General features: G+C 41.3%; 1 protein-coding gene and 1 pseudogene across 1 annotated transcript in view; one reads left to right on the top strand and one right to left on the bottom strand.

Moving 5' to 3' along the window:
* Window positions 1–25,351, bottom strand: part of SPTLC2 (serine palmitoyltransferase long chain base subunit 2) — a 125,222-nt gene that overhangs the window by 86,391 nt on the left and 13,480 nt on the right. Inside the window, exon 2 of the mRNA XM_053601233.1 lies at window positions 7,095–7,289. Coding sequence (XP_053457208.1) covers window positions 7,095–7,289 — 195 coding nt within the window. The remainder of the gene's footprint in view (window positions 1–7,094; window positions 7,290–25,351) is intronic.
* Window positions 16,254–16,692, top strand: LOC128593809 (sterol carrier protein 2-like; annotated as a pseudogene).

Raw genomic sequence — 25,351 nt, 5'->3', positions numbered from 1 at the left:
AAAAGAGATGACTGCTCTATATGATGGAATATTAATTCAGCACTTAAAAGAGATCAAGTACTGATACCTGCTATCACATGCATGAACCGCAAAAACATTATGCCGGGTGAAAAGGAGCCAGAAGGAAAAGATCATACACTGTACGATCCCACTTACAGGGAATGTCCAGAAGAGGTAAATCCACAGACAGAAAGCAGATCAGCTGTTGTGGAGGGGAGGGAGACACGTAAGGAAGGAAGGGCTGCTAGTAGACACATGTACACGGTGTCTATTTCGGAAAATGAAAATGTCATGATATGCCAGAGGTGACGGGTTCAAACCTAGCCCCGGCCAAAAACCATAAAAAAAAAAAAAAAAAAAAAGTCATGAAATTAGATTACATTGATAGCGACACAACTCTGAAAATATACTAAAAACCACTGATTGTACACTTTAAATAGGTGACCTTTAGGGTGGTAAATTTTGTATTAATAAAGCTGTAAAAAAAAAAAAATAATAAGCAAGCAGCGCCCATAGCTCAGTTGGTAGGGCTCTGGCCAAATACACCGAGGCTTGCAGGTTGGAACCTGGCCCAGGCCAGGTAAAACAGCAATGACAACTGCGAAAAAAAAAAAAAAAAGGGCGGCGCCTGTGGCTCAGTGAGTAGGACGCCAGCCCCATATGCCGAGGGTGGCGGGTTCAAACCCAGCCCCGGCCAAACTGCAACCAAAAAATAGCCGGGCGTTGTGGCGGGCGCCTGTAGTCCCAGCTGCTCGGGAGGCTGAGGCAAGAGAATCGCGTAAGCCCAAGAGTTAAGAGGTTGCTGTGAGCCGTGTGACGCCACGGCACTCTACCCGAGGGCGGTACAGTGAGACTCTGTCTCTACAAAAAAAAAAAAAAAGCCAGGCATTGTGGCAGGTGCCTGTAGTCCCAGCTACTTGGGAGGCTGAGGCAAGAGAATCGCTGAAGCCCAGGAGTTTGAGGTTGCTGTGAGCTGTGATGCCACAGCACTCTACCCAGATGACAGCTTAAGATTCTGTCTCCAAAAAAAAAGGCAACTGCTATCCTGGGCACAACACTTAACCCAAAACAATCGAAAGTAGTGCCCTTTTCAAATGTGGGTAAAAGAAAACAAACCAATCAATCAATCCACAATCTTAAAACACCAGGCAATTCAGGCAACTATACTATACTAATAGTTTCCTAAGATACCGTCAAAATGCCAATAACCAGAATATTCTTTTTTTTCTTTTTTGAGACAGAGTCTCGCTATGTGGCCCTCAGTAGAGTGAGTGCCGTGGCATCACAGCTCACAGCAACCTCAAACTCTTTGGCTTCAATGATTCTCTTGCCTCAGCCTCCCAAGTAGCTGGGACTATAGGCGCCCACCATAACACCCAGCTATTTTTTTGTTGTAGCTGTCATTGTTTGGCAGGCCTGGGCTGGGTTCAAACCCACCTGCCCCAGTGTATGTGGCTGGCACCCTAGCCGCTGAGCTACAGGCGCCAAGCCTACCAGAATATTCTTAGTACATTTTTATTTATTTATTTTTTTGGAGACAAAGTCTTACTCTGTTGTGTGCAGTAGCATGATCACAGCTCACAGCAACCTCAAACTCTTGGGCTCAAGTGATCCTCCTACCTCAGCCTTCCAAATAGCTGGGAATATAAGTACACACTACCACATCAAGTTAATTTTTCTATTTTTTGTAGAGATAGAGTCTCAGTATGCTACACAGGCTGGTCTCAAACTCCTGGCCTCAACCAATCCTTTCCTTCAGCTTCCCAAAGTGCTGGGAGTACAGGATTATAGGATTACTGTGCCTAGCCAGTAGGCTACATTTTAAAGGTCAAGAATAAAATCATTGGCTGGGTGCAATGGTTCACGCTTGTAATCCAAGCACTCTAGAAGGCCAAGGCGGGTGGATTACTTGAGCTCACAGGTTCGAGACCAGTCTCTACTAAGAGCAATACCTCATCTCTGAAAACATCTAGGGTTGTGGCAGGCGTGTAACTATAGTCCCAGCTACTTGGGAGGCTGAGACAAGATAATCACTTGAGCCCAACAGTTTGAGGTTGCTGTGAGCTGTGATACAATAGCATTCCACTGAGGGTGACAAAGTGAGACTGTCTCAAAAAAAGAAAGAAAAAAAAAAGAATAAAATCATTTCAGCAACTTCTTTCCTGAAGTATTTCAATTGATTTCTTTTCTATTTTGAAAATTAAACATATCAGGATATGGGCACACAATAACCTTTCCCTGTATACTATCCCTCCCATTTTTTAGTATCTCTGATCATCAACAAGCTGGGGAGGCAAAATGTTAAAGTTTATTAAGAGTATGGTTACTACCTACTATGATTTAGTGAATTATTAGGTTTCCAGGTTATTTCCTATCTTAGCTCAAGCTTTTGCTATATGTATCACATTGATGTCTCTAAACTACTGGGTTCACCCCACATAAAAAAGAACTAAGCTATAGAGTGAGAAAAACAACTCTCTAGCCGGGCGTTGTGGCGGGCGCCTGTAGTCCCAGCTACTCGGGAGGCTGAGGCAAGGGAATCGCTTAAGCCCTGGAGTTGGAGGTTGCTGTGAGCTGTGTGAGGCCACGGCACTCTACCGAGGGCCATAAAGTGAGACTCTGTCTCTACAAAAAAAAAAAAGAAAAACAACTCTCACCCAAAACATCACTAATGACAGATTCACGGGATAAGGAATTCCAAGAATTTTATGTAAAATAGAGCAAACTCATAGTAACTTACCTTTATTAGTGCAATGATTATTCAATTCTACCCAAAGGACACACTGTATTTCCTTATAATAAAGAGCTAATATAAATAGTTACATTGGACTCTCTTTTGTAAGTGAATCCTTCGGAATGAGGAAGAAAATCAGGCTGTGTTTATGGATACCGCTCACTCAGTAAAAGGAGGAAGTGGTAACATTCTATTTGCATTTTATGATCCCAAGCAAGCCCTTTCCCTCACCTCTTTCCAGTTTAATAATTTGGCTACCCTTGGGACCACGAGCAACTGATGTAGCCACATAAGGAGATATAGGTTATGAGCTTATTATCTTTTAAAAGTCTCAGCAACACAACTCTTGAATTGCTTATAAAGGCAATGGGGTAGCTAGCTGTAGCCGGCCACTTAGCAGAAACCTAGGACAGTGAGAGCTGTGTTACTCTACTCGTACTATATAATTAGGTCAGTGCTATTATCAAAACTTGACAAATAATATTTAACAAGTATTTCAGTAAGCATCAATTACAGGTACCATTTACTTCAACTTTTTTAGTCTGCTCCAAAGTTCAAATAATTAACTAGCTAAGCATTATTATTCTACTAATCTAAAAACCATTGTATCCCTTTTTTCCCCTTTTCACTGTTATGGCCTTTTTACATTTCTAAATCCCAGCTTGATTTACTATAAATAATCCAGGATGATGTAAAGCAGATTGGCATGTATGTGTACATATTTATTGCACACTTGCACATCAAGTCAATGTACATAGTTTAGCATATGGTTCTTTTGTGAAACCTAGAACTCAGAGGATTGCTTTTTTCTTTTCTATTTTTTTTTTTTCCTTTTCTTTTTTGGCCTATTCTGAGTAAATGACAGGGCAAAGCTATTTTTCTGTTGTCTTTGGGCTGTATTTGTGCACTAAATCTTTATTCTAAAAAATAAATGGAAACTTTCTTTAAAAAATATAAATAAATAATAATTTGGCTACCCAACCCTTTCACACCTAATCCAACACCAGCAAACAAACATGATCTAGCAAAACAGAATATACTTACTGTGCTTTGAACTTCTTTTGAAAATAAGTTAATTAATGATATTTAAAAATTTTCAAGGCACACCTAAGATCTGCTCATGGCACACTGGTTGGAAATCACTGATCTATCTATTGTAAGGCTGAACGACCCTTCCTTTCTCACTGAAAGTTGAATTTTTATAAGAAAATGACAGAAGTCAGTTGTTTCAACTGCTAATGTTATCTATTGCAAAAATCCTATTGAAATAAATTTGAATAATTCAGTACAACCTTCCTCTCTGCCAAAGGTAGAGGCAAATGTCTTCCTCTGTTCCACATATTTCTTCCTATTATTTCCTCCAAGAATTATTTCCCGATTAACCCTATGCTACTAAGATTACTTTTTTGTTCACATCTTCATGTGATTCAAGCACTATTTACTTGTATAGTCGTTTTGCAAAGACCTGTAAGTTTGAAGTACTGGTGTTAACTCAACAAAATTAGAAACTACTTAAGATACAGTGTGCTCTAATTCTTTCACAAGAAGTTAAGTATATACAAGCAGCTCCCAATACGTAGTCAATTTATCCTCTGGAAACATGAAGCAAGTTCCAAAGATAATGTACTCATTCACAAAGTAATTCAGGTATATCTTCATCATTCATCACATTCTGAGCACCAGCTGTGCAAGTTCTGTAATCATTTCCCTGATAAAAACTGTTCTCGACTCCTCACTCTTTACCAAACTTCTCTTTCTTTTTTTTTTTTTTTTTGTTGTTGTTGCAGTTTGGCCAGGGCTGGGTTCAAACCCGCCACCCTGGGTATATGGGGCTGGCGCCCTACTCACTGAGCCACAGGCGCCGCCCAAAATCTCTAACTTTCAAAACACAATTTCTCAGATATCCACACTCCAGGTTCCCCTCAACATTCCTTGTGCCTTTGCCGACACTACCCCCTCAGCCAAGAGCCTCTCTCCAAAGCACAATCAGCACTTCCCCCACCCCCAGCTCTACATGCCAATTATTAAGTGTCTGTGTGTCCATGCTAAGAGAAGTCCCTAAAGAGGTTTTAGTTTGAATATATAAATAAAACTGTAGCTCCCAGCAGTCACAATTTACACAAACTCAGTCTGATGGGGGATACAGGCCTGTGATCAGATACCTGCAAGACTGTACCGCACAGTAAGTACAGTAAGCTGTAACTGAGGATGTGCAAACTCAACATACTGTGGATGCGCTCTGCATGAGACACGCCAGGGTAGAGGACGAATCAAATTTAAAACTGGTTCAGGCCTTCAATGAATTAATTTGGCCCACTGGACCCAATTTTGGTGTTTCGTTTTTGTAAAAAAAAAACAAAACACTTTTTTAATGAAGTTAACGTGTAGGCCTTTCAGAGCAATGACTAGTAAGAGGGCAACTTGTGGTGCGAGAGCTGGGATGGGGTACAAGATGGCTGTGATGAGACAGGATGCCTGAAGCCGAGCTCTCCTAGGAGCCAGCCTTTTCAGTCCATATTCTGTATACCAAATGGCTTTGTCTCCCTGGTAGCTGACAAGGTCCTCACCTCTCTTTTGTGTCCATGATGCACTCGTCCCACCATCTGACCACTATCCATTCCCTGAAGTTTCTTCTACAATCAGTGTTTACTGGCTCCTCTGTCAGTGGCGACCTTGCTGCTTCCACACTGCCTCCTTCCTCTAAGGCAGTGATTTTCAACTGAGTGCCACATACACTGGTGTGTTGTGAGAGGATCTGAGGTGTGCCATGAACATTTTTTAAGATCACTAATTAAATTATTTTCAAAGGAAGTTAAAAGCACAGTCAAGTATTTATTTTTTTACCCCTTGTTTTGTTTTGTTTTGTTTTTTTGAGACAGAGTCTCAAGCTGTTGCCCTGGGTACAGTGCTGTGGTGTCTGTCACAGCTCACGGCAACCCCCAACTCTTGGTCTCAAGGGATTCTCCTGCCTCAATCTCCCAAGCAGCTGGGACTACAGGCACTCACCACAATGCCCAGCTATTTTTTGGTTGTAGTTGTCATTACTTTTTGGCAGGCCAGCGCTGGATTCAAACCCGCCAGCTCTGGTGTATGTGGCTGGCGCCTTAGCCGCTTGAGCTACAGGTGCTGAGCCTTTACTCCTTTTTGAGCAACATAATTTAAGTGTGCCACAGAAGTTTAACTATAGGTTCAAGTGTGGAGTGAGATAAAAAAGGTTGAAAAACACTACTCTAAGGAACTACAAAAGTGAGAAGTATGATGGATAACCAAAAAAAAAAATTTTTTTCTCGGGCAGCACCTGTGGCTCAGTGAGTAAGGCACCAGCCCTATATACTAAGGGGGGTGGGTTCAAACCTGGCCCCAGCCAAACTGCAACAAAAAATAGCCAGGCGTTATGGTAAGTACCTGTAGTCCCAGCTACTTGGGAGGCTGAGGCAAGAGAATCGCCTAAGCCCAAGAGCTGGAGGTTGCTGTGAGCTGTGATGCCACAGCACTTTACGGAAGGTGACAAGATGAGACTGTGCCTCCAAAAAAAAATAAAAAATAAAAAAATCTGATGTATTAAGTCTCTAATCTGGTGTATTACCTGGTTGGAGGACAACCTCTTCATATTTCATATACCAAGAACAAATAGGTTTGTTTTACTTTTATTAGAATCCAGCATTCTTTACCCTAATTTTATTTTTTTATTGAGAACAGGTAATGCATATGTAATGTATAAAACTCCAGAGGTGCACAGGACTATACAGAGAAAAGCACAGTGAAGTGAATAAGGTCCTCCTTCCCAATACCATCTCTGTTTACCATTACTAAAAACAAGAATGCTTTTTTCTATAAACAGAACAGCTTGGCCACATTCTGTTTTAGGGCTTATTTGTTTGGGGAGAGGAGCTGATCTGTGAAGGTCAACTATGTATATAATGTGTCAGTTCTAAAGAACACAATCTTTCAGGAAACTGTAAACACAACTTGGGATACAGCAGGGCAGTGTGAAAAGAAAGAGCATGGTTCTCGACACTTCCCAGTCCTATGTTCACATACCAGCTCTGATACTACTAAGCGTTTCAGAAAATATTACTTAACTTGTGAATTTCAGCTTTCTAATCCATAAAACAGGGACAGTGTAGCCTACCTCATTAGGTTCTTAGAGTGATTAAATTAAAAACATGTTAAATGCTTTAATTTCTCCATGCCTTTAACATTGTTCTTCAGCTTTCTCTGAAATGCTTTCATTTACCTGCATCTGGAATATTTTTACTTTAACATGCACCCAGATTTCTAAGGAAAAAATTGTATGGGAAAATACTAAGGATTGCTATAAAAAGCTTCCATTTACAGAATCAAAGATTCTGACAATTACCTTTTGTTCTTCTCTTTCTGTTGCATGGTGACACTTTTCAATTCTCCAATGCCTCAAGAAATCTCGAAGATATCCAAAGAGGGTGAGTACACCGTACCCCACGTATGTGAGCACAGCAACCAGCATTGGTGTCTCTTCAAAAGCTTCATTAAATGGCCTTTTATACAGTCCTCCATTTTGTGTAACGTGATGGATCTAAAAGAGAAGTTAAAAATGTTTATTTCAACAACCAAAGCAAACGGACAACCTTCAAAATGGTAAAAGTTATTTCATATTATGAATTGGACAAAAGCTTGATAACTAGGATCTATAGAGAACTCAAATTAATCAATAAACAGACCAAACAATCCCATGTATCACTGGATAGAACCTTCTCTAAAGAAGACAGATGAACGGCTAACAAACATATGAAAAAATTGCATATCATCCCTAATCATCAAAGAAATGCAAATCAAAACTACCTAAGAGATATCACGTAACCCAGTGAGAATGGCCCACATCACAAAGTTTCAAAGCTACAGATGCTGGTGTAGACAGAATGGAACACTTTTACACTGCTGGTGGGACTACAAACTAATACAACCTTTCTGGAAGGAAGTATGGAGAATCCTCAAAGAACTCAAATTAGACCTCCCATGTGATCCTGCAATCCCATTACTAGGCGTCTATCCAGAAGAAAAAAAAAATCCTTTTATCATAAAGACCTTTGCACCAGACTGTTTAAAACTGCAGCTCAACATACAATTGCCAAAATGTGGAAACAATCTAAATGTCCACCAACTCAGGTATGTATTAACAAGCTATGGGCGGTGCCTGTGGCTCAAGGAGTAGGGCGCCGGTCCCATATGCCAGAGGTGGCAGATTCAAACCTAGCCCCGGCCAAAATCTAAAAAAAAACAAAAAAAACAAGCTATGGTACATGTATGCCATGAATAACTATTTCAGCCATTGAAAAAGATAGAGACTACATCTTTTATGTTAACCTGGATGGAGGTGGAACACATTCTTCTTAGTAAAGCATCACAAGAATGGAGAAGCAAGAATCCAATGTAGTCAGTTCTAATATAAAGGCAGTACATGAGGGCGGCGCCTGTGGCTTAGATGGTAAGGCGCCAGCCCCATATACGGAGGGTGGCGGGTTCAAACCCGGCCCCGTCCAAAACTGCAACCAAAAAATAGCCGGGCGTTGTGGCGGGAGCCTGTAGTCCCAGCTACTCGGGAGGCTGAGGCAAGAGAATCGCTGAAGCCCAGGAGTTGGAGGTTGCTGTGAGCTGTGTGAGGCCACGGCACTCTACCGAGGGCCATAAAGTGAGACTCTGTCTCTACAAAAAAAAAAAAAAGGTAGCACATGAGCTAATACAAGGGGTGGGGTAGGGGAATGTAGCAGGGCGAGGGAAGAGGGAGGGGGGTGGGAGTCATGGTATAGGCACACTTCTTAGGGGCGGGACACAAGTATGAAAGGGACTTTAACAAATGCAATCAGTGCAACCTAACTTTTTGCATTCTCAATGAATCCCAAACAATATTCATTTATTTATTTATTTATTTGAGACAGAGTCTCACTATGTCACCCTCGGTAGAGTGCCATGGCATCACAGCTCACAGCAACCTCCAACTCTTGGGCTCCAGAGATTCTCTTGCCTCAGCCCCCTAAGTAGCTGGAACAACAGGTGCCCACCACAACGCCCCGCCTATTATTTGTTGCAGCTGTCATAACTGTTGTTTAGCTGAACCAGGTCAGTTTTGAACCTACCAGCCTTGGTGTATGTGGCCACTGCTATAACCACTATGCAGGCACTGAGCCCCAAACTATTTTTTAAAAAAGAAAAAAATGTTTATTTCAATCATATTAAGAAAAAGTTTTCTGGCCAGGTGTGGTGGCTCAAGCCTATAATCCCAGAACTCTGAGAGGCCCAGGCAGGACGGCCCTTGAGCTCAGGAGTTCAAGACCAGCCTGAGCTAGAATGAGATTCCATCTCTACTAAAAATAGAAAAAAAATTATCTGAGTGTCGTGGTGTGTGCCTCTTGTTCCAGCTATTTGGGAGGCTAAGACAGGAAGATCACTTGAACCCAGAAGCCTGAGGTTGCTGTGAGCCAGGCTGACATCTGGGCACTCTAGCCTGAGCAACAAAGACTCTGTCAAAAAAAGAAAAAAGAAAAGAAAAAGATTTCTACTCAAAATCCAACTCCTCACAGATTCGCAGAATTATACTTTAAGAATTTTATAAGTAATAGACAAATCAAACACTAAGATCTAAACAGGGCATATGGGCAGCGCCTGTGGCTGAAAGGAGCAGGGCACCGGCCCCATGTACTGGAGGTAGCGGGTTTAAACCCAGCCCTGGCCAAAAACTGAAAAAAAAAATGTAAAAAAACCCCAAAACTAAACAGGGCATACTTGTTTTCAATAGAAATAATTTATAAATTATATATTCAGGTAAACAGTTGTTTGGGTTTTTTTGCAGTTTTTGGCCGGGGCCGGGTTTGAATCTGTAATCTCCGGTATATGGGGCCGGAGCCACAGGCACCACCCTCAGATAAACAGTTTTTAAAAAAGACGAAGAGTTGTAGAACATAAATGTCTTAACACAATAATCAAGTAAATGAGGCAAAAGCTATGTTGATTGGTTTGATGTAAGTACAGCAGATTGTATTAAAAAAACACATTGTACCCCACATATGCATAAATGTATTCATGATCTATGTGTATATGATTTAATAAAAATAAATAAATAAATAAATAAATAAAAACAAAGAGAGAAGACTGCCTAAGAACAATGCCTAACACTGATTGAAATAGATCTTAAAATGCTATGATTCGAGAAAGCACAATTTCCCTTGTTCCAATAAAGAAAAGAAAAAATATAAATCAAGAAAGAGAAAGTCTGGGCTGGACACGGTGGCTCACACCTGTCATCCTAGCACTCTGGGAAGCTAAGGTGGATGGACTGCCTAAACTCCGGAATTTGAGACCAGCCTGAGCAAGAACAAGACCCTGTCTCTGTTAAAAAAAGAAAAAAAGAAAAAAAAAGCAGCTGGGTTTGTGGCAGGTGCCTGTAGTCTCAATTACTTGGGAATCTGAGGCAAGAGAATCACTTGAACACAACAGTTTGAGTTGCTGTGAGCTGTGATGCCACAGCACTCAACCCCAAGGCAGGGAGGGAGGGAGGGAGGGAGGGAGGGAGGAAGGAGAGAGAGAGAAAGTCTATCCTGAAAAATACTATATTAGTTTACAGACGAAGGAGTCAAAAGTTCAAAAGTAAATGCAGTTTAGAATGTAAAATATTTGTACATGTTTTATTGCCATTCATCTTTAAAGCCACCCAGCCAAATGGGTTGTATTCCAAACAACTCTCAGCACTAGGCCCCTGTGGAACACGTGGTTCATGTTAGCCTTTGTTGTTAGCAATAACACAAACAAATTATGGCAAAAAGGAAGAAGTTTACATAAGTGTGGTCCAGCACTCTATAAAAGTAGAAAGGAAGTGAAACCTAACAGGGGGAAAATTGTTAGAATGATTAGTCACCGCCATGAGTTCATTCCATCCCTTCATCTTCACCGAACCATCCATTTCCAAACACTGTAAGAGTATCTCTTGTTTTAACCTTTGGGATACTTAGTTTTGAATATACAAAGCCCAACCAACTTTATTTTTGATCTCATAGACTAAATAAAACTTTTTTACCTTGGGGTCAATTTTAGTGAAAATCTTGTTTTTTGTGTTAACTTTAATCTTAACTCTTAACTCTGAACAACTGACTGCAATGAGGATGGTCGACCAAATTTACTGGGACTGGTCAGGCTCACATCTGTAATCCTAGCCGTCTGAGAGGCCAAGGTGAGAGGATCCCTTTTGCTCAGGAGTTCAAGACCAGCCTGAGCAAGAGCAAGACTCTGTCTCTAATACAAATAGAAAAATTAGCCAGCCATTGTGGTGGGTGCCTATAGTCCCAGCTACTTGGAAGGCTGAGGCAGAAGGATCATTTGATCCTAGGTGTTTGATGTTGCTATGAGCTATAACAATGCCACAGCACTGTAGCCTGAACAGCAGAGTGACACACAAGTGACTGCAAGGTGCAAATATAATGATTAAAATAAATTTCTTTTAAAATTACTATAAGCATACTGTTAATTAAGCATTGTATCAGACAGAGTTGAGAAAAGTTCCAAAGAACTACAAGATTCTTTCTTGCCTTCTTAAGCAACTTGATCAGAGATATGATATAAACAAAGGAAAAGAAATTAATGAAAATTTACATGATTATACTAAGTATTGATACACATATCCAAGGGCTAAAGATATTTTAGCTTGGAAAACTGGTTGAATGCTGCAAGTTGGAAGTTTAGAAAGACACAGTTATATCTGACAAAGGAAAAGAATGTGGATAGGTACTGGTACTAAGTCAATCTGATGGCCTAAAAAAAAACAACTTCTGAAAACTATTTATAAAACTGGTTTGGGTCTTCATCAATCTCTTCACCAAAGGGGTAAAGTCTGTGTCACCATTTAATACTGAAACTTTTATGCAGGGCGAAAATTGTAATGTGTTTAGAAGAGAATAGCTAGAAATAAGCCACAATCTAAAGATAGAACATGGTTTAAAATGTTAACGTAACAACATACAAAAGCTATTAAGTTGGGCAAAGCAAAATGAAAAGCAGTTTTAAAAGGCAAGAATATACACCGGCAACTTGGGAGGCTGAGGCAAGAGAATCGTTTCAGCCCAAGAGTTTGAGGTTGCTATGAGCTATGATGCCACGGCACTCTACCAAGGGTGACATAGTAAGACTTTGTCTCAAAAAAACATAATAATAGGGAGGCATCTGTGGCTCAGTGAGTAGGGCGCAGGGCCCATATACTGAGGGTGGCAGATTCGAACGGGACCCCAGCCAAAGTGCAACAAAAAAATAGCCGGGCATTATGGCGGGCGTCTGTAGTCCTAGCTACTCAAGAGGCTGAGGCAAGAGAATCACCTAAGCCAAGAGCTGGAGGTTGCTGTGAGCTGTGATGCCACAGCACTCTACTGAGGGTGAAAAAATAAAAATAATAATAATAAAAGGCTGGCTGGGAGCCTGTAGCTCAGTGGCTAGGGTGCCAACCACATACACCAGAGCTGGCAGGTTCGAACCCAGACAGACCTGCTAAACAACAATGATAACTACAACAAAGAAATAGCCGGGCATTGTGGCAGGTGCCTGTAGTTCCAGCTACTTGGGAGGCTGAGGCAAGAGAATCAAGCCCAAGAGTTTGAGGTTACTGTAAGCTGTGATGCCATGGCACTCGTGACATAGTGAGACTCTGTCTCAAAAAATAAATAAATAAATAAATAGCAAGAATAACAACATTCTGATCATCTCTTTAAAAACTATATCTGAGGTCGGCACCTTTGGCTCAGTCGGTGGGGCACCGGCTCCATATACCAGGGGTGGCGGGTTCAAGCCCGGCCCCCGCTGAACTGCAACCAAAAAAAAAAAAATAGCTGGGCGTTGTGGTGGGCGCCTGTAGTCCCAGCTACTCGGGAGGCTGAGGCAAGAGAATCGCTTAAGCCCAGGAGTTGAAGGTTGCTGTGAGCTGTGTGATGCCATGGCACTCTACCGAGGGCCATGAAGTGAGACTCTGTCGCTACAAAAAAAAAAAAAAAAACAACTATATCTGAGGGCGGTGCCTGTGGCTCATTCAGTAAGGCACTGGCCCCATACACCGAGGGTGGTGGGTTCGAACCCGGCCCCAGCTGAACTGCAACCAAAAAAATAGCCGGGTGTTGTTGCGGGCGCCTGTAGTCCCAGCTATTCCGGAGGCTGAGGCAAGAGAACCGCTTAAGCCCAGGAGTTGGAGGTTACTGTGAGCTGTGTGATGCCACAGCACTCTACCCAGGGCCATAAAGTGAGACTCTGTCTCTACAAAAAAAGAAAAAAGAAAAACTATATCTGAAAATATTTTGCCATAAAACGATGTCTTTAATAACAGTGTCAAATTTCCCTTAACTATGAAATTATTTGAACTATTTCCTTTCACTTGTACATATCATTAAAAAGCCAGGAAATTTACAGAACTTCACACGGTCTCTAATGTGCAGCCGATTTATAGGTCAGGAATGCTGTGGGTAGATCTCTTTTAAACATACCCTCCCTGATTTCAGACACACCCAAAGGAGCAGGTCCAGCAAATTCATACTGTAGGCTAGACTATCTAGGAAGAGAGAAGAGAAACCATTATTAAGTACTGAGTGATTCCATCAAAGTCATATTTAAAATTAAATATATTTTAAAGAATTCAGGTTCAACTATGAAATGACTTTTGAATGTGGCTTCAGTCAAAACAGATATTCTGACCATGTAGAGGCAGATGAACGGGCCAACTGATATGCAAATCTCTCACAAGTGGAAAAGTCTTAGTTCTCAGAACGAAATTACTTGATCTTCAAGTTCTGATGCTAAATTTAATCTTTCATGTGATTAAAACTATAATAATGATAGTGGGCCAGGCACAGTCGCTCACACCTGTTATCCTAGCACTTTGTGAGGCCAAGGTTGAAGGATGACTTGTAGCCAGGAGTTCAAGACCTGCCTAGGCAACAAAGCAAAATAAAAATAAAAATAAAGATAATTAGTCCATGTGGTGGCATGTACCTGTCTGTAGTCCTAGCTAGTTATTCAAGAAGCTAACGCAGGAGGATCACTTAAGTCCAGGAGTTGGAGGCTGCCATCAGCTTTGATCCTGCCACTGCACTCCAGCTTGGGTGACAGAGCAAGACTGTCTCTAAAGAATAATAATATTAATAATAATATTACCATTTTATGCATTATAATATTCCATGAAGGAAAGCACTGGGTCTGTTTTGTTCATTATTGCACATATAGCACTATGGATAGTAGTTATTAATTGTTAACAAATAGTTAACACTTACTTGCTCAATAACATTCCCTTTTATTACTATTAATATTACAGAAAGTGACATCTCACAGGAGTTCTCAAATAGACTTTATAGGCTGATGAGTATGCACAAATCAATAAATATTTGTTGAATGAATAAAAATATGTATTATGTTCTTTGCTCTCTCTTTTTTTTTTTTTTGTTTTGTTTTGAGACAGAGCCTCAAGCTGTCGCCCTGGGTAGAGTGTCATGGCATCACAGCTCACAGCAACCTCAAACTCCTGGACTCAAGCGATTCTCTTGCCCCTGCCTCCCAAGTAGCTGGGACTACAGGTGCCCGCCACAACGCCCAGCTATGTTTTGGTTGCAGCCGTCATTGTTGTTTGGCAGGCCTGGGCTGGATTCGAACCCGCCAGCTCAGGTGTATGTGGCTGGTGCCTTAGCTGCTTGAGCCACAGGCACCGAGCCATGTTCTTTGCTCTTTCGAAAGCAAGTACTTTGGCAAAGAAGGGGTAAGTAACAATGACTACACAATTAATACTGACCATTTCTAGAACCCAAATCTGATGGCTCTTAGTGTCAAAGGGACTGTCAATTAAATCAAGTTCACTCTAAACAAAGCACAGGATACACTCTCACGGTATCTTTTGAAATTCTGGTTTCGCTAGAAGAGTTTTTTGGTTTGTTTTATTCTTTTTTGAGACAGAGTTTCACTCACCCACTCTGGGGTTGAATGCTGCCCTGGGGTTAAGTGCCGTAGCATCATAGCTCACAGCAACCTCAAACTCTGGAGCTCAAGTGATCCTCCTGCTGCAGCTTCCCAAGTACCTGGGACTACAGGCGTCCGCTACAATGCCTGGCTGATTTTTTGAGATGGGGTCTCATTCTTGCTCAGGCTGGTCTCCAACTCCTGGGCTCAGGCAATCTGCCCGCCTCAGCCTCCCAGAGTGCTAGAATTACAGAGGTGAGCCACCGTGCCCACTAGAAGAGCTTTTGACAGTCCTTTCCATCACGCAAACTTGAGAATTACCCTGTCCACAAAGTAATCAAGAAAAATATTAGTTTATCACTCTCTCTAGGTTAAAAAAAAAAAGATAACCAGTAATTCACTTTAAGCAGATAAAAATGTGACACTATGTTAGCATTATTAATCAAGAACTCCAACGAACACCAAGAAACATTCGCTTGTATAGTATCTTACAAGTTATTGAAAATGCAAAAGAAAACAAAAAGACAAAGGAAAAATTTTTCAGTCGAGACTGTAAGCACATCATTGTAAAACACATTACACAGGGAGAGCAAGGAGAGGAAAACAAGCCACTCTGTCCACATACCTGTGAGCTGTCAACCATTTTTATTAAGTGGCTAAAAAGCCACTTCTAACCAAAGCAATAATGGGAAGTATAATCCAAAGATAAACCGTATATATGCTTTTACATGCACTAAATTTGTCTGGAAGGAGACTCAAGAAATTGGAGAAGGGGGAAGGATGGAGATAGAAGATATACTTATCTTCTAAACCAGTTTAATTTTGCTTTTTATAAGAAATATGTATTATTGGCTCGGCGCCTGTGGCTCAGGCGGCTAAGGTGCCAGCCATATACACCTGAGCTAGCGGGTTCAAATCCAGCCGGGCCCGCCAAACTACAATGATGGCTGCAACCAAAAAATAGCCAGGCGTTGTGGCGGGCGCCTGTAGTCCCAGCTACCTGGAAGGCGGAGGCAAGAGAATGGCTTGAGCCCAGGAGTTGGAGGTTGCTGTGAGCTGTGATGCCACAGCACTCTACCCAGGGCGACAGCTTGAGGCTCTGTCTCCAAAAAATAAAATAAAATAAAATAAAAAAGAAATATGTATTTGATGAGAATATTTCAGATTGTATATGAAACCCACACATTGTACCCCTTGATTGCACTAATGTACACAGCTATGATTTAACAATAAAAATAAATAAATTTTAAAAAGAAAGAAAGAAATGGCTATCTGAAAGCCCCCCCATAAAAGAAATATGTATTATTGAACTTCACTTATCATTTTATTCTTTAAATGTTTAAACTGAATTTTGCCACTGATTTTATTCATTGTTGGGACCAAAACAGAATAAAAGCAACACATGCGAAGTTCCTGGGCAAAGGCAGCTCTGCCCATTAATTTAGGTCTTCTAAGAGCTGTGGCTGTAACACTGTACAGCAGCAGTTCTCAACTGAACTGCTGTCGCGACCCACAGGAACTGGGGGTTAAAGGGCCGCAGCATTAGGAAGGTTGAGAACCACTGCTCTACAGGATGAGTCTCCCCAAAGCTGCCAGTTATTTTAGAACTCATCAAATTGAGGCTGCTCCAACCAGCTACCCAGGTGATGGATTTCAGTCAAATCTTGTCTTTAAGGAGATTGAGAAGAGGCATGAAGAGGAAGCAGAACAGAACAGTTTGTGAAGAAAACTGTGGTATTTCAAGGTGAAAGATGGTGCTGGAGGAAAGGAAGGTGGATGTTCAGAAAGCAAAGGATCAGAGCTTCCTAACTCAGATAAGAAGGCTGACTGCACCATCACAATGCTGACTCCAACTTACTGGCTTTAATGACTGGTAAAATGAATCCTCAGCCAGCCTACTTTCAAGGCATGAAAATCACTGGCAATATGGGTCTGGTGGCTATGAAGCTGCAAATCTTCAGCTTCAGTCAGACAAAGCTAAGCTGAGAAGAACTCCCTTTCACTACTTTTGAAAATCAAGAGCTATATATCCATATGTATCATTGTCAGAATTTAGACTGAAGCTACACATTGGCAAATTGTATGAGATAGATTTGTTTTTAAGTTGGTACGACCAATCCTGTTTTTCCTGAGCTCTGGGTACATAGAGCCTGATGGCGCACAGCTGCTTTGCTGAGTTACACACAACTGTGCATTACGAAGCTCATATGGAATTACGGTTTGGGGTAAAACTGAGTTTCAGAATAAAATTAGGAAGAGCAAAATTCAAAAAATGATGTAAGTAAAATTCTTATTATGCGTATAAAGTATATTTAGTTATTATTCTGCTTAATATTCAATTTAAAAGTTTTCCTTGGGAGAACGAGAGAAGAAACATAATCAATAGATGGTCAGTAATTAGTGTTGTGCACTTAATGACCTTAATTTATCTGTCATTAATAGTGCTTACAATTCTGTACTGGGATGATAAAAACACAACTTAAAAATTTTGCATTTCCAGCCTGAGCAAGAGCCAGACCTCCTCTCTAAAAATAGCTGGTCATTGTGGCGGGCGCCGATAGTCCCAGCTACTGGGAGCCTGAGGCAAGAGAATCACTGGAGCCCAAGAGTTTGAGGTTACTCTGAGCTTTATGACTCCACGGCACTCTACCGAAGGTGATAAAATGAGACTCTGTCTCAAAAAAAAAAAGCGTTTCCTTGAAAAATCTGTGTATTAAAATCATACAACACTTAAAAATAGTTTTCTTTGAGATGCAGAGTTTTTAAATTATAATGTCATCTCTAAATTTATAAAGCTCTCAGTCTTTTGTTATAATTTTCCTTTTTTATGTGTGTTCAAGTATCTACCATTTATCTTTTTTCCTAATCTTTCTAATGCTATATATATAATGCTATATTTCTTATAACATTAGCATTAGATGGAGGATAAAATAATGCTTTTGGAAGAATGTTTAATAGAAAATTAAAATAGCTTAAAATAAAGTAACACACGCCTATCATCTCACCATCTTCATCTATAGTGAATTCTCATGGACTTACTAGTTCTCAGAGAGACCCCACAGGCTGATGGCTATGCACAAACCTGTACTGCCATCCCAGATTCCTTTCTAGAAGTCCCTATTTCCATTTCCACCGGTATAGCTCCTTTGAGACATCTCATGGGCACCTTAAACTCAACAAACCTAAAGCTAAACTTTCTATCTCACCACCCTAACCCCTCCCTAAATTAAAACCCGGTCCTCCTCCCTCTGTTACCCACCTTGGCCAGCAGCATTACCACCCAGTCTACCCAGTCTCCCAAGTTTGGAGTCATCTTTGGCCCCACCTTATTTTCGAGCTTCCACCTAGAACTTGTAATGAATTTCTGTGCCTTGGTTCAAGATCTTTCTGTGGGGCACAAGGGAATTTTAAGGAGGCTGAAGATAATTCTACATCTTGACAGAAGCATGCGATACATAATACACACAGGTTAAAAAAAGAAAGATCATGGAACTGTATACCTGAGACTACCATCTACTACTGTCCAATTTTTAAAAAATTCTCAACTCCTTTTCCTTCAGTGGAAATTGCAACATCTTTCTTCCCATTTAGTCTCTCTGCCATCAGGACTCTGCCCACATTCCAACAATCTTCTAACATCAAGGCACTCCCCACTCAGTGTTACCAGTGTCTCAAGTCTCAACTCTTTAACGGTATCAAATTTAGTCTACAACGTCCCAACACAACACTGAGTCTTGGCCCTCATGTTACCATTATTCTCTTCTTCTCACCTCTCACCTCTGTTACGGGCATAACGAACGGCTTACAACATACTCTACAAAAAGGACCCTCCCCTAGGAGTAACAATCTCCCAATAGTAGTAAGTCCATAAATAATGTCCAATACTGAAAAGTCAACAAGCAATAACAAATGCCATGCTATTTAGAAACACAGAGTATTTGAACCTGTAATCCCACTATTAGGCATCTACCCAGAAGAAAAAAAATCATTTCATCATAAAGACGCCTATGGTCCCAGCTACTTGGGAGCCTGAGGCTATTTGCACTAGATTGTTTATAGCAGCTCAATTTACAATCTCCAAGATGTGGAAACAACCTAAATGCCCATCAACTCAGGAATGGATTAATAAACTGTGGTACATGTATGCCATGGAATACTATTCAGCCATAAAAAAGATGGTGATTTTTATATCTTTTGTAATATCCTAGATGGAGTTGAAACACATTCTTCTTAGTAAAGTATCACAAGAATGGAAAAGCAAATATCCAATGTACTCAATACTAATATGAAGCCAGTGGACAATCTAATACACGCTGACATAGGAGAAAAACTCAATTCAATTCCAGCTGGCTAGAGGGGAAAAAAAGGAGGTGTGCTCCCACTTAATGGGCACAATGTACGGGTGTATGACACATCTCCTGGGTGTCAAGAGGGACTCTACCTAACAAATTCTAATATTGCAAATTCTAATATTGCAAGTTCGTCTGTACTCTTAGACGAACCTCAAATTTTAAAAGATAATATGGTAAAAAAAAAAAAAAAAAACACAAAAAATACAGAAGTAGCCTGGGTGCAGTGTCTCATGCCTGTAATCCTAGCATTCTGGGACTCCTAGTTGGGAGGATCCCTTGAGCTTAGGAATTCTAGACCAGTCTGAGCAAGAGCAAGACCCCGTCTCTACTGAAGATAGAAAAATTGGCTGGGTGTGCCAGGCACAGAGGCTCATGCCTGTAATCCCAGCACTTGGGAGGCCGAGGCAGGTGAAATGCCTGAGTTCACAGGTTTGAGACTAGCCTGAGCCAGAGCGAGACCCCGTCTCCAAACAATAGCTGGGCGGGTGCCTGTAGTCCCAGCTGCTTGGGAGGCTGAGGCAAGAGGATTGCTTAAACCCAAGAGTTTGAGGTTGCTGTGAGCTAAGATGCCATGGCACTCTACTAAGGGTGACCAAGTGAGACTTCGTCTCAAAAAAAAAAAAAAAATTGGCTGGGCATCATGGCAGGCACCTATAGACTTAGCTTCTTGGGAGGCTGAGGCAGAAGGATCACTTGAGCTCAGGATTGAGGTTGCAGCGAGCTATGAAGATGCCACTGTACTCTACCCGGGTAGACTCTTGTCTTAAAAAAAACAAAACCTGCTCAAATTGAAAGTAGTTGCTTTTGAGATGAAGAAAAGAAAGCAGGAGATTGCTGTGTATTTTATAACAAGCCTTGTGAAACTATCAGACACTTAAAACCATGTGCTAAAGGCAACAGGGAAAGAGACCAAACACATACACTGTCATTTGGTTAAAAAAAATAATCTTGTGTGTGTGTGTGTGTGTGTGTATAGAGAAAGACAATGAATTTTCTTCCAGAACCATTTATGAGTTATAATTTTTCTTTACTTTTTAATATTTCGGTGTGTATTTATTTATTGACTGATGGAGACGGAGTCTCACTCTGTCACCAGGCTGGAGTGCAGCGGCACAATCATAGCTCACCAAAATCTCATGCTCCCAGGCTCAAGCAATCCTCCTGCCTTAGCCTCCCAAGTAGCTGGGACGAGAAGTGTGCACCACCATGCACAGCTCGGTGTGTATTTCTTTTCTTTTTTTTTTTGGACAGTCTCACTATGTCACCCTCCATAGAGTGCTGTGGCATCACAGCTCACAGCAACCTCAAACTCTTGGGCTTAAGCGATTCTCTTGCCTCAGCCTCCCAAGTAGCTAGGACTACAGGTGCCTGCCACAATGCCCAGCTATTTTTTTGATTGCAGTTGTCTTTTTCTTGGCTTTTTTTTTTTTTTAAGAGACAAAATCTCACTTTATCGACCTCGGTAGAGTGCTATGGCATCAAGCTCACAGCAACCTCCAACTCCTGGGCTTAGGCAATTCTCTTGCCTCAGCCTCCCTAGTAGGGACTACAGGTGCCTGCTACAATGCCCAGCTATTTTGCCGGGGCCAGGTTCAAACCTGCCACCTTCAGTATATGGGGCTGGCGCCCTACCCACTGAGCCACAGGCATCACCCCAGATTGCAGTTGTCATTGTCGTTTAGCAGGCCCGAGCTGGCCCCTCGGTGTATGTGGCTGGTGTCCTAACCACTGAACTACAGGTGCCAGGCCTCAGTGTGTATTTCTTAAAAACAAGCACATTCTCTTACATAACTACAAAACAATTATCAAATCAGGAAATTGATACGATACTAATATCTAGTCTATAATTTTATTCAGATTTTGCCAATAGTCCTAATGAAATCTTTTTAACAAAAGAAAACTTTGGATGGTGTTGCCTTGTATCTCTGAATTCAGTTCAGGAAAATTTCTTAAAAAGGTTTTCGTTGGCTTATTTTTCTTTGTCTGGAGATAGGGTCTTGTTCTGTTGCCCATGCTTGAGTGAAGTGGTACAACTCATACAATCCTCCCACTTCAGCCTCCTGAGTAGCTAGGACTACGGGTGTATACTACCATGCCCAGCTAATTTTTTAAATATTATGTATTTATTTATTTATTTGGTAGAGGTAGTCTGAAACTCCTGGACTTAAGCAACCCTCCTGCCTTGACTCAAAAGTGCTGGGATTACAGGTGTGAGCCACTGCACCCAGCCCAAGTTTCTTCTTTTTTTTTTTGAAACAGAGTCTTGCTTTGTCACCCTCGGTAGAGTATAGCATCACACCTCACAACAACCTCAAACTCGTGGGCTCAAGGGATTATCTTGCATCAGCCTCCCAAATAACTGGGACTACAGGCACCTGTCACAATGCCACTGGGCTATTTTTAGAGACAAGGTCTTGCTCTGGCTCAGGCTGGTCTTGAATCTGTGAGCTCTGGCAATCCACCCCCTCCTCAGTCTCCCAGAGTGCTAGGATTACAGGCATGAGCCACCTTGCCCGGGCCCCAGCCCACATTTTTCCTCAACTGACTTAAGAGGAAAAGATCCTGAAGATTTCAAGAATCCCACAGAAAGGATATAGGTAACTATGTAATAATGCAATCATGACGAAGCAATTACTGGGAAACAGAAGTATACATATTTCTGATATGAATACAAAACCACATAAGCGCAATCTCCTTAAGGAAATAAGCACATTGCAGCTCCATGTTGCAGCAGGATGACAGAGCTTACCCACCTAGTCAATGGTTTGGAACATTACAAAAAAAAAATTTAATGTGCAATATGAAACACCCATTATTCTTCAACAATCAAAGAATTGCTATAATGCCTTTCCCATTAAATGAACCCTATTCATTTTCAAGTGGTGTATTTTTCTGTTGCTCCTTAAAATCAGTTCTGCTGAAATTGTTTTTTCTTGGAATTGTACTAAAATGTACTAGCTTCTCCCTACTGCATACCACACATACTAGAGGCAATAGTTGGGAGCTTTTGCACAAGTCACACAAGCTATGCCACGCTCTGAACATATATTTCCAGAAGGGAAATTTGAAGAGTCCACAGTTTTTCTGGCAATCGGCATAAATTCTGTAAATTTTGTCAGTAAGTATATCATGTAGAATGAACCAAAAGTGCTTCCAAAGCTGTCTGTAAAACACTTTTATATGTTTGACATAGCGTTCTCCTACTGAAAACCAAAAAACAGAAACCTTCGAGTACGTGTGGACTGGAAGGGTTCCGTTCAGTGACATCCTGTCCACACTGGGCACTGACGTCTGCCTGGGAGTTGCCACTCTAACTGGCCAGCACAGCCTTCTCTGCAGCACTTTCCCATCTCCAGATAAGCATCTCAATGTAACAGACACTTGCAAGAGTCAGGAGGCAGAGTACAAACACAGCTGTGCCACACCTCCCGAATGCTGTCTCAGCTGTCTTCCACCTCCAAAGTGTTCTGGGCCTGTGCTACCCATCCCTGCACGTGCTCCAGCCTGGTTTTGCAGCGCACACCACTGGAGAGACAGCCGGTTCCAATGCGTTTCCCTTCTCTGGGAATACTCCCTCACATGCAGGGGTGGGCCCCTCGTGGTCACATCTATGCTTTGTGGAGGTCTTTCCAGAGCTGTAACTATTGACACAGGGTCAGAAGGAACCCAACAACCCTCTCTTGGGGATTTATTTTCAATGGGGAGAGTTTGGCCTTAGGTAGATTAGTGAGTATAGTAAACTCCTTATTAGAGTTTATGTGCTTAAAAACTATACATTTCTTTAGTTGTAAAAGTAAGTATTCACTGAACAGTTGTATATTTTTCATAGAACTACGGACGAACATATATAGTGGTTGTTGACCACTACTATAAATGTTCGTCCGTAGTTCTACGAAAAATAAACAACTGTTTTATCTCAACAATAGGAGTTAGAAAAATACCATACATAGAGAAAATTAAACCAACACACTAAAGTATAAAGAGAACAACTATCTTGCCAGCATGGTGGCTCATGCCTACAATCCTAGCACTCCCGGAGGCCAAGACAAGTAGATTGCTGGAGGTCTGGAGTTCAACACCAGCCTGAGCAAGAGTGAGACCCCATCTCCAAAAACCCAGCTGGGCATTGTGGTGGGTGCCTGTAGTCCCAGCTACTCGGGAGGCTGAGACAAGAGGATCACTTGAGCCCAGGAGTTGGAGGATGCTGTGAGCTATAACGCCATGGCACTCTCTGGAGGGAGACATTGTGAGACTCTGTCTCAAAAAAAAAAAAAAAGAAAACAAGTATCTCTTGAAATTCTATGGCCCAGATATAACCACTATAAAATTTTGATGTATTTTTTGCCAGACTTTATATATGAGAAGAAATGTTGGACAGCGCCTGTGGCTCAATGGGTAGGGCACGGGCCCCATAAACCTAGGGTGGTGGGTTCGAACCCGGCCCCAGCGAAACTGCAACAAAAAATAGCCAGGCGTTGTGGCGGGTGCCTGTAGTCTCACCTACTCGGGAGGCTGAGACAAAAGAATCGCCTAAGCCCAGGAGTTGGAGGTTGCTATGAGCTGTGACAGCACGGCACTCTACCGAGGGTGATAAAGTGAGACTCTGTCTCTAAAAAAAAAAAAAGAAAAGAAAAAAAGAAATGTACAATTTTGTATAAAAGAAATTATACTACACATGTTTTAGTTTTTTCCACTTGTTTTTTTTTTTTTTTTGTAGAGACAGAGAGTCTCACTTTATCGCCCTCGGTAGAGTGCCGTGGCGTCACACAGCTCACAGCAACCTTCAGCTCCTGGGCTTAGGCAATTCTCTTGCCTCAGCCTCCCAAGTAGCTGGGACTACAGGCACCCACCACAATGCCTGGCTATTTTTTTGTTGCAGTTTGGCCGGGGCTGGGTTTGAACCCACCACCCTCGGTATATGGGGCTGGCACCGTAACCACTGAACCACAGGTGCCGCCCATTTTTTCCACTTTTTAACATATTCTATGAGTCAATATATACAAATATTCTTTTAAAGGGTATGTAAGTTTCATGATATGAATATATGGTATAATTTATTTAACCAATTCCCATTCAAGATATTTAGGCTTTTCCCCTTATTACCAATATATAAGTGCTTTGTACATCTCAACACACTTTTGATTTCCTCCTAAGAAATTATTAGATGTGAGGTTACTGGTGCAAAAGTGAAAGTATACGATTGAATCCTATCTGAATAGCATCCTATAAAATAAATTGAAAGAGGAATTAATAATATTTTGTGAGGTTTGCTGGCTTCTGAAGTTCTATTACCACAATTTAAGTGATCCAAACATCATCTTCTAATAAATAAAACCACTATCAACAATAATTTTTAATTCAACTTGTTGATAGGTTTCTTAGGATATTGGATCCTCAGTTATAAATGAAATATGTTTGTAATTTCCCTTTATAATAATATATTTTTTCCAATTTTAATATCAGGTATATCTAGATGAAGTAGAATGAATTTGAAGTATTTCTTCCTTTTCTATTGTCTATAAGATTTGGCATGATTTGATTTTTGAAATTATCTTCTATTTTTATTTATAATTATTTGTTGTCTATTTTTTTGAGACTTTGGAAAAATTTAAATAAATAAATAAAACCACTATCTCAAACAATGTAACGTCATACAGAATCACCTTGGGTTCCCAAAACACACTGAAGAGAGTGTGTTCCTCAAATTGATCTTTAAGGGCAATGCACTTGCAATGCACAAGTGGCAATGCACTTGCAGTTAAAATGTACCTTTCTAAGTGTTTTTCTTTTTTCTCTTTTAGTCTCTCTTTTTTTCTTTCTTAAATTGATTCTAAAATTCACCCAGAAAAGCAAAGAGCCAAAGCAGTTCTGAAGAAAAAGTAGATGGGCAGGATGGGCACAGTGGCTCACACCTGTAACCCCAGCACTTGGGAGGCCGAGGTGGGTGGATTGCCTGAGCTCACAAGTTGGAGACCAGCCTGAGCAAGAGCAAGACCTCATCTCTAAAAAATAGCCGGGCACGGCTCAGCACCAATAGCACAGTGGTTAGGGTGCCAGCCACATATACTGGGGGTGGCAGGTTCGAACCCAGCCCAGGCCTGCTAAACAACAATGACAACTGCAACAAAAAATAGCCAAGCGCCTGTAGTCCCAACTACTTGGGAGGCTGAGGCAAGAGAATTGCCCAGTGCCAGGAGTTGGAGGTTACCGTGAGCTGTGATGCCATGGTACGCTACTAAGGGCCACATAGTGAGACTCTGTCTTAAAAAAAAAAAAAAATAGCTGGGCGTTGTGGTGGGCACCTGTAGTCCCAGTTACT

Source organism: Nycticebus coucang, chromosome 9 (assembly GCF_027406575.1).
Source record: "Nycticebus coucang isolate mNycCou1 chromosome 9, mNycCou1.pri, whole genome shotgun sequence".
Taxonomy (NCBI): Eukaryota; Metazoa; Chordata; class Mammalia; order Primates; family Lorisidae; genus Nycticebus; species Nycticebus coucang.
The sequence above is the reverse complement of the archived record's forward strand: the minus strand, read 5'-3'. Positions and strand labels throughout refer to the sequence as shown.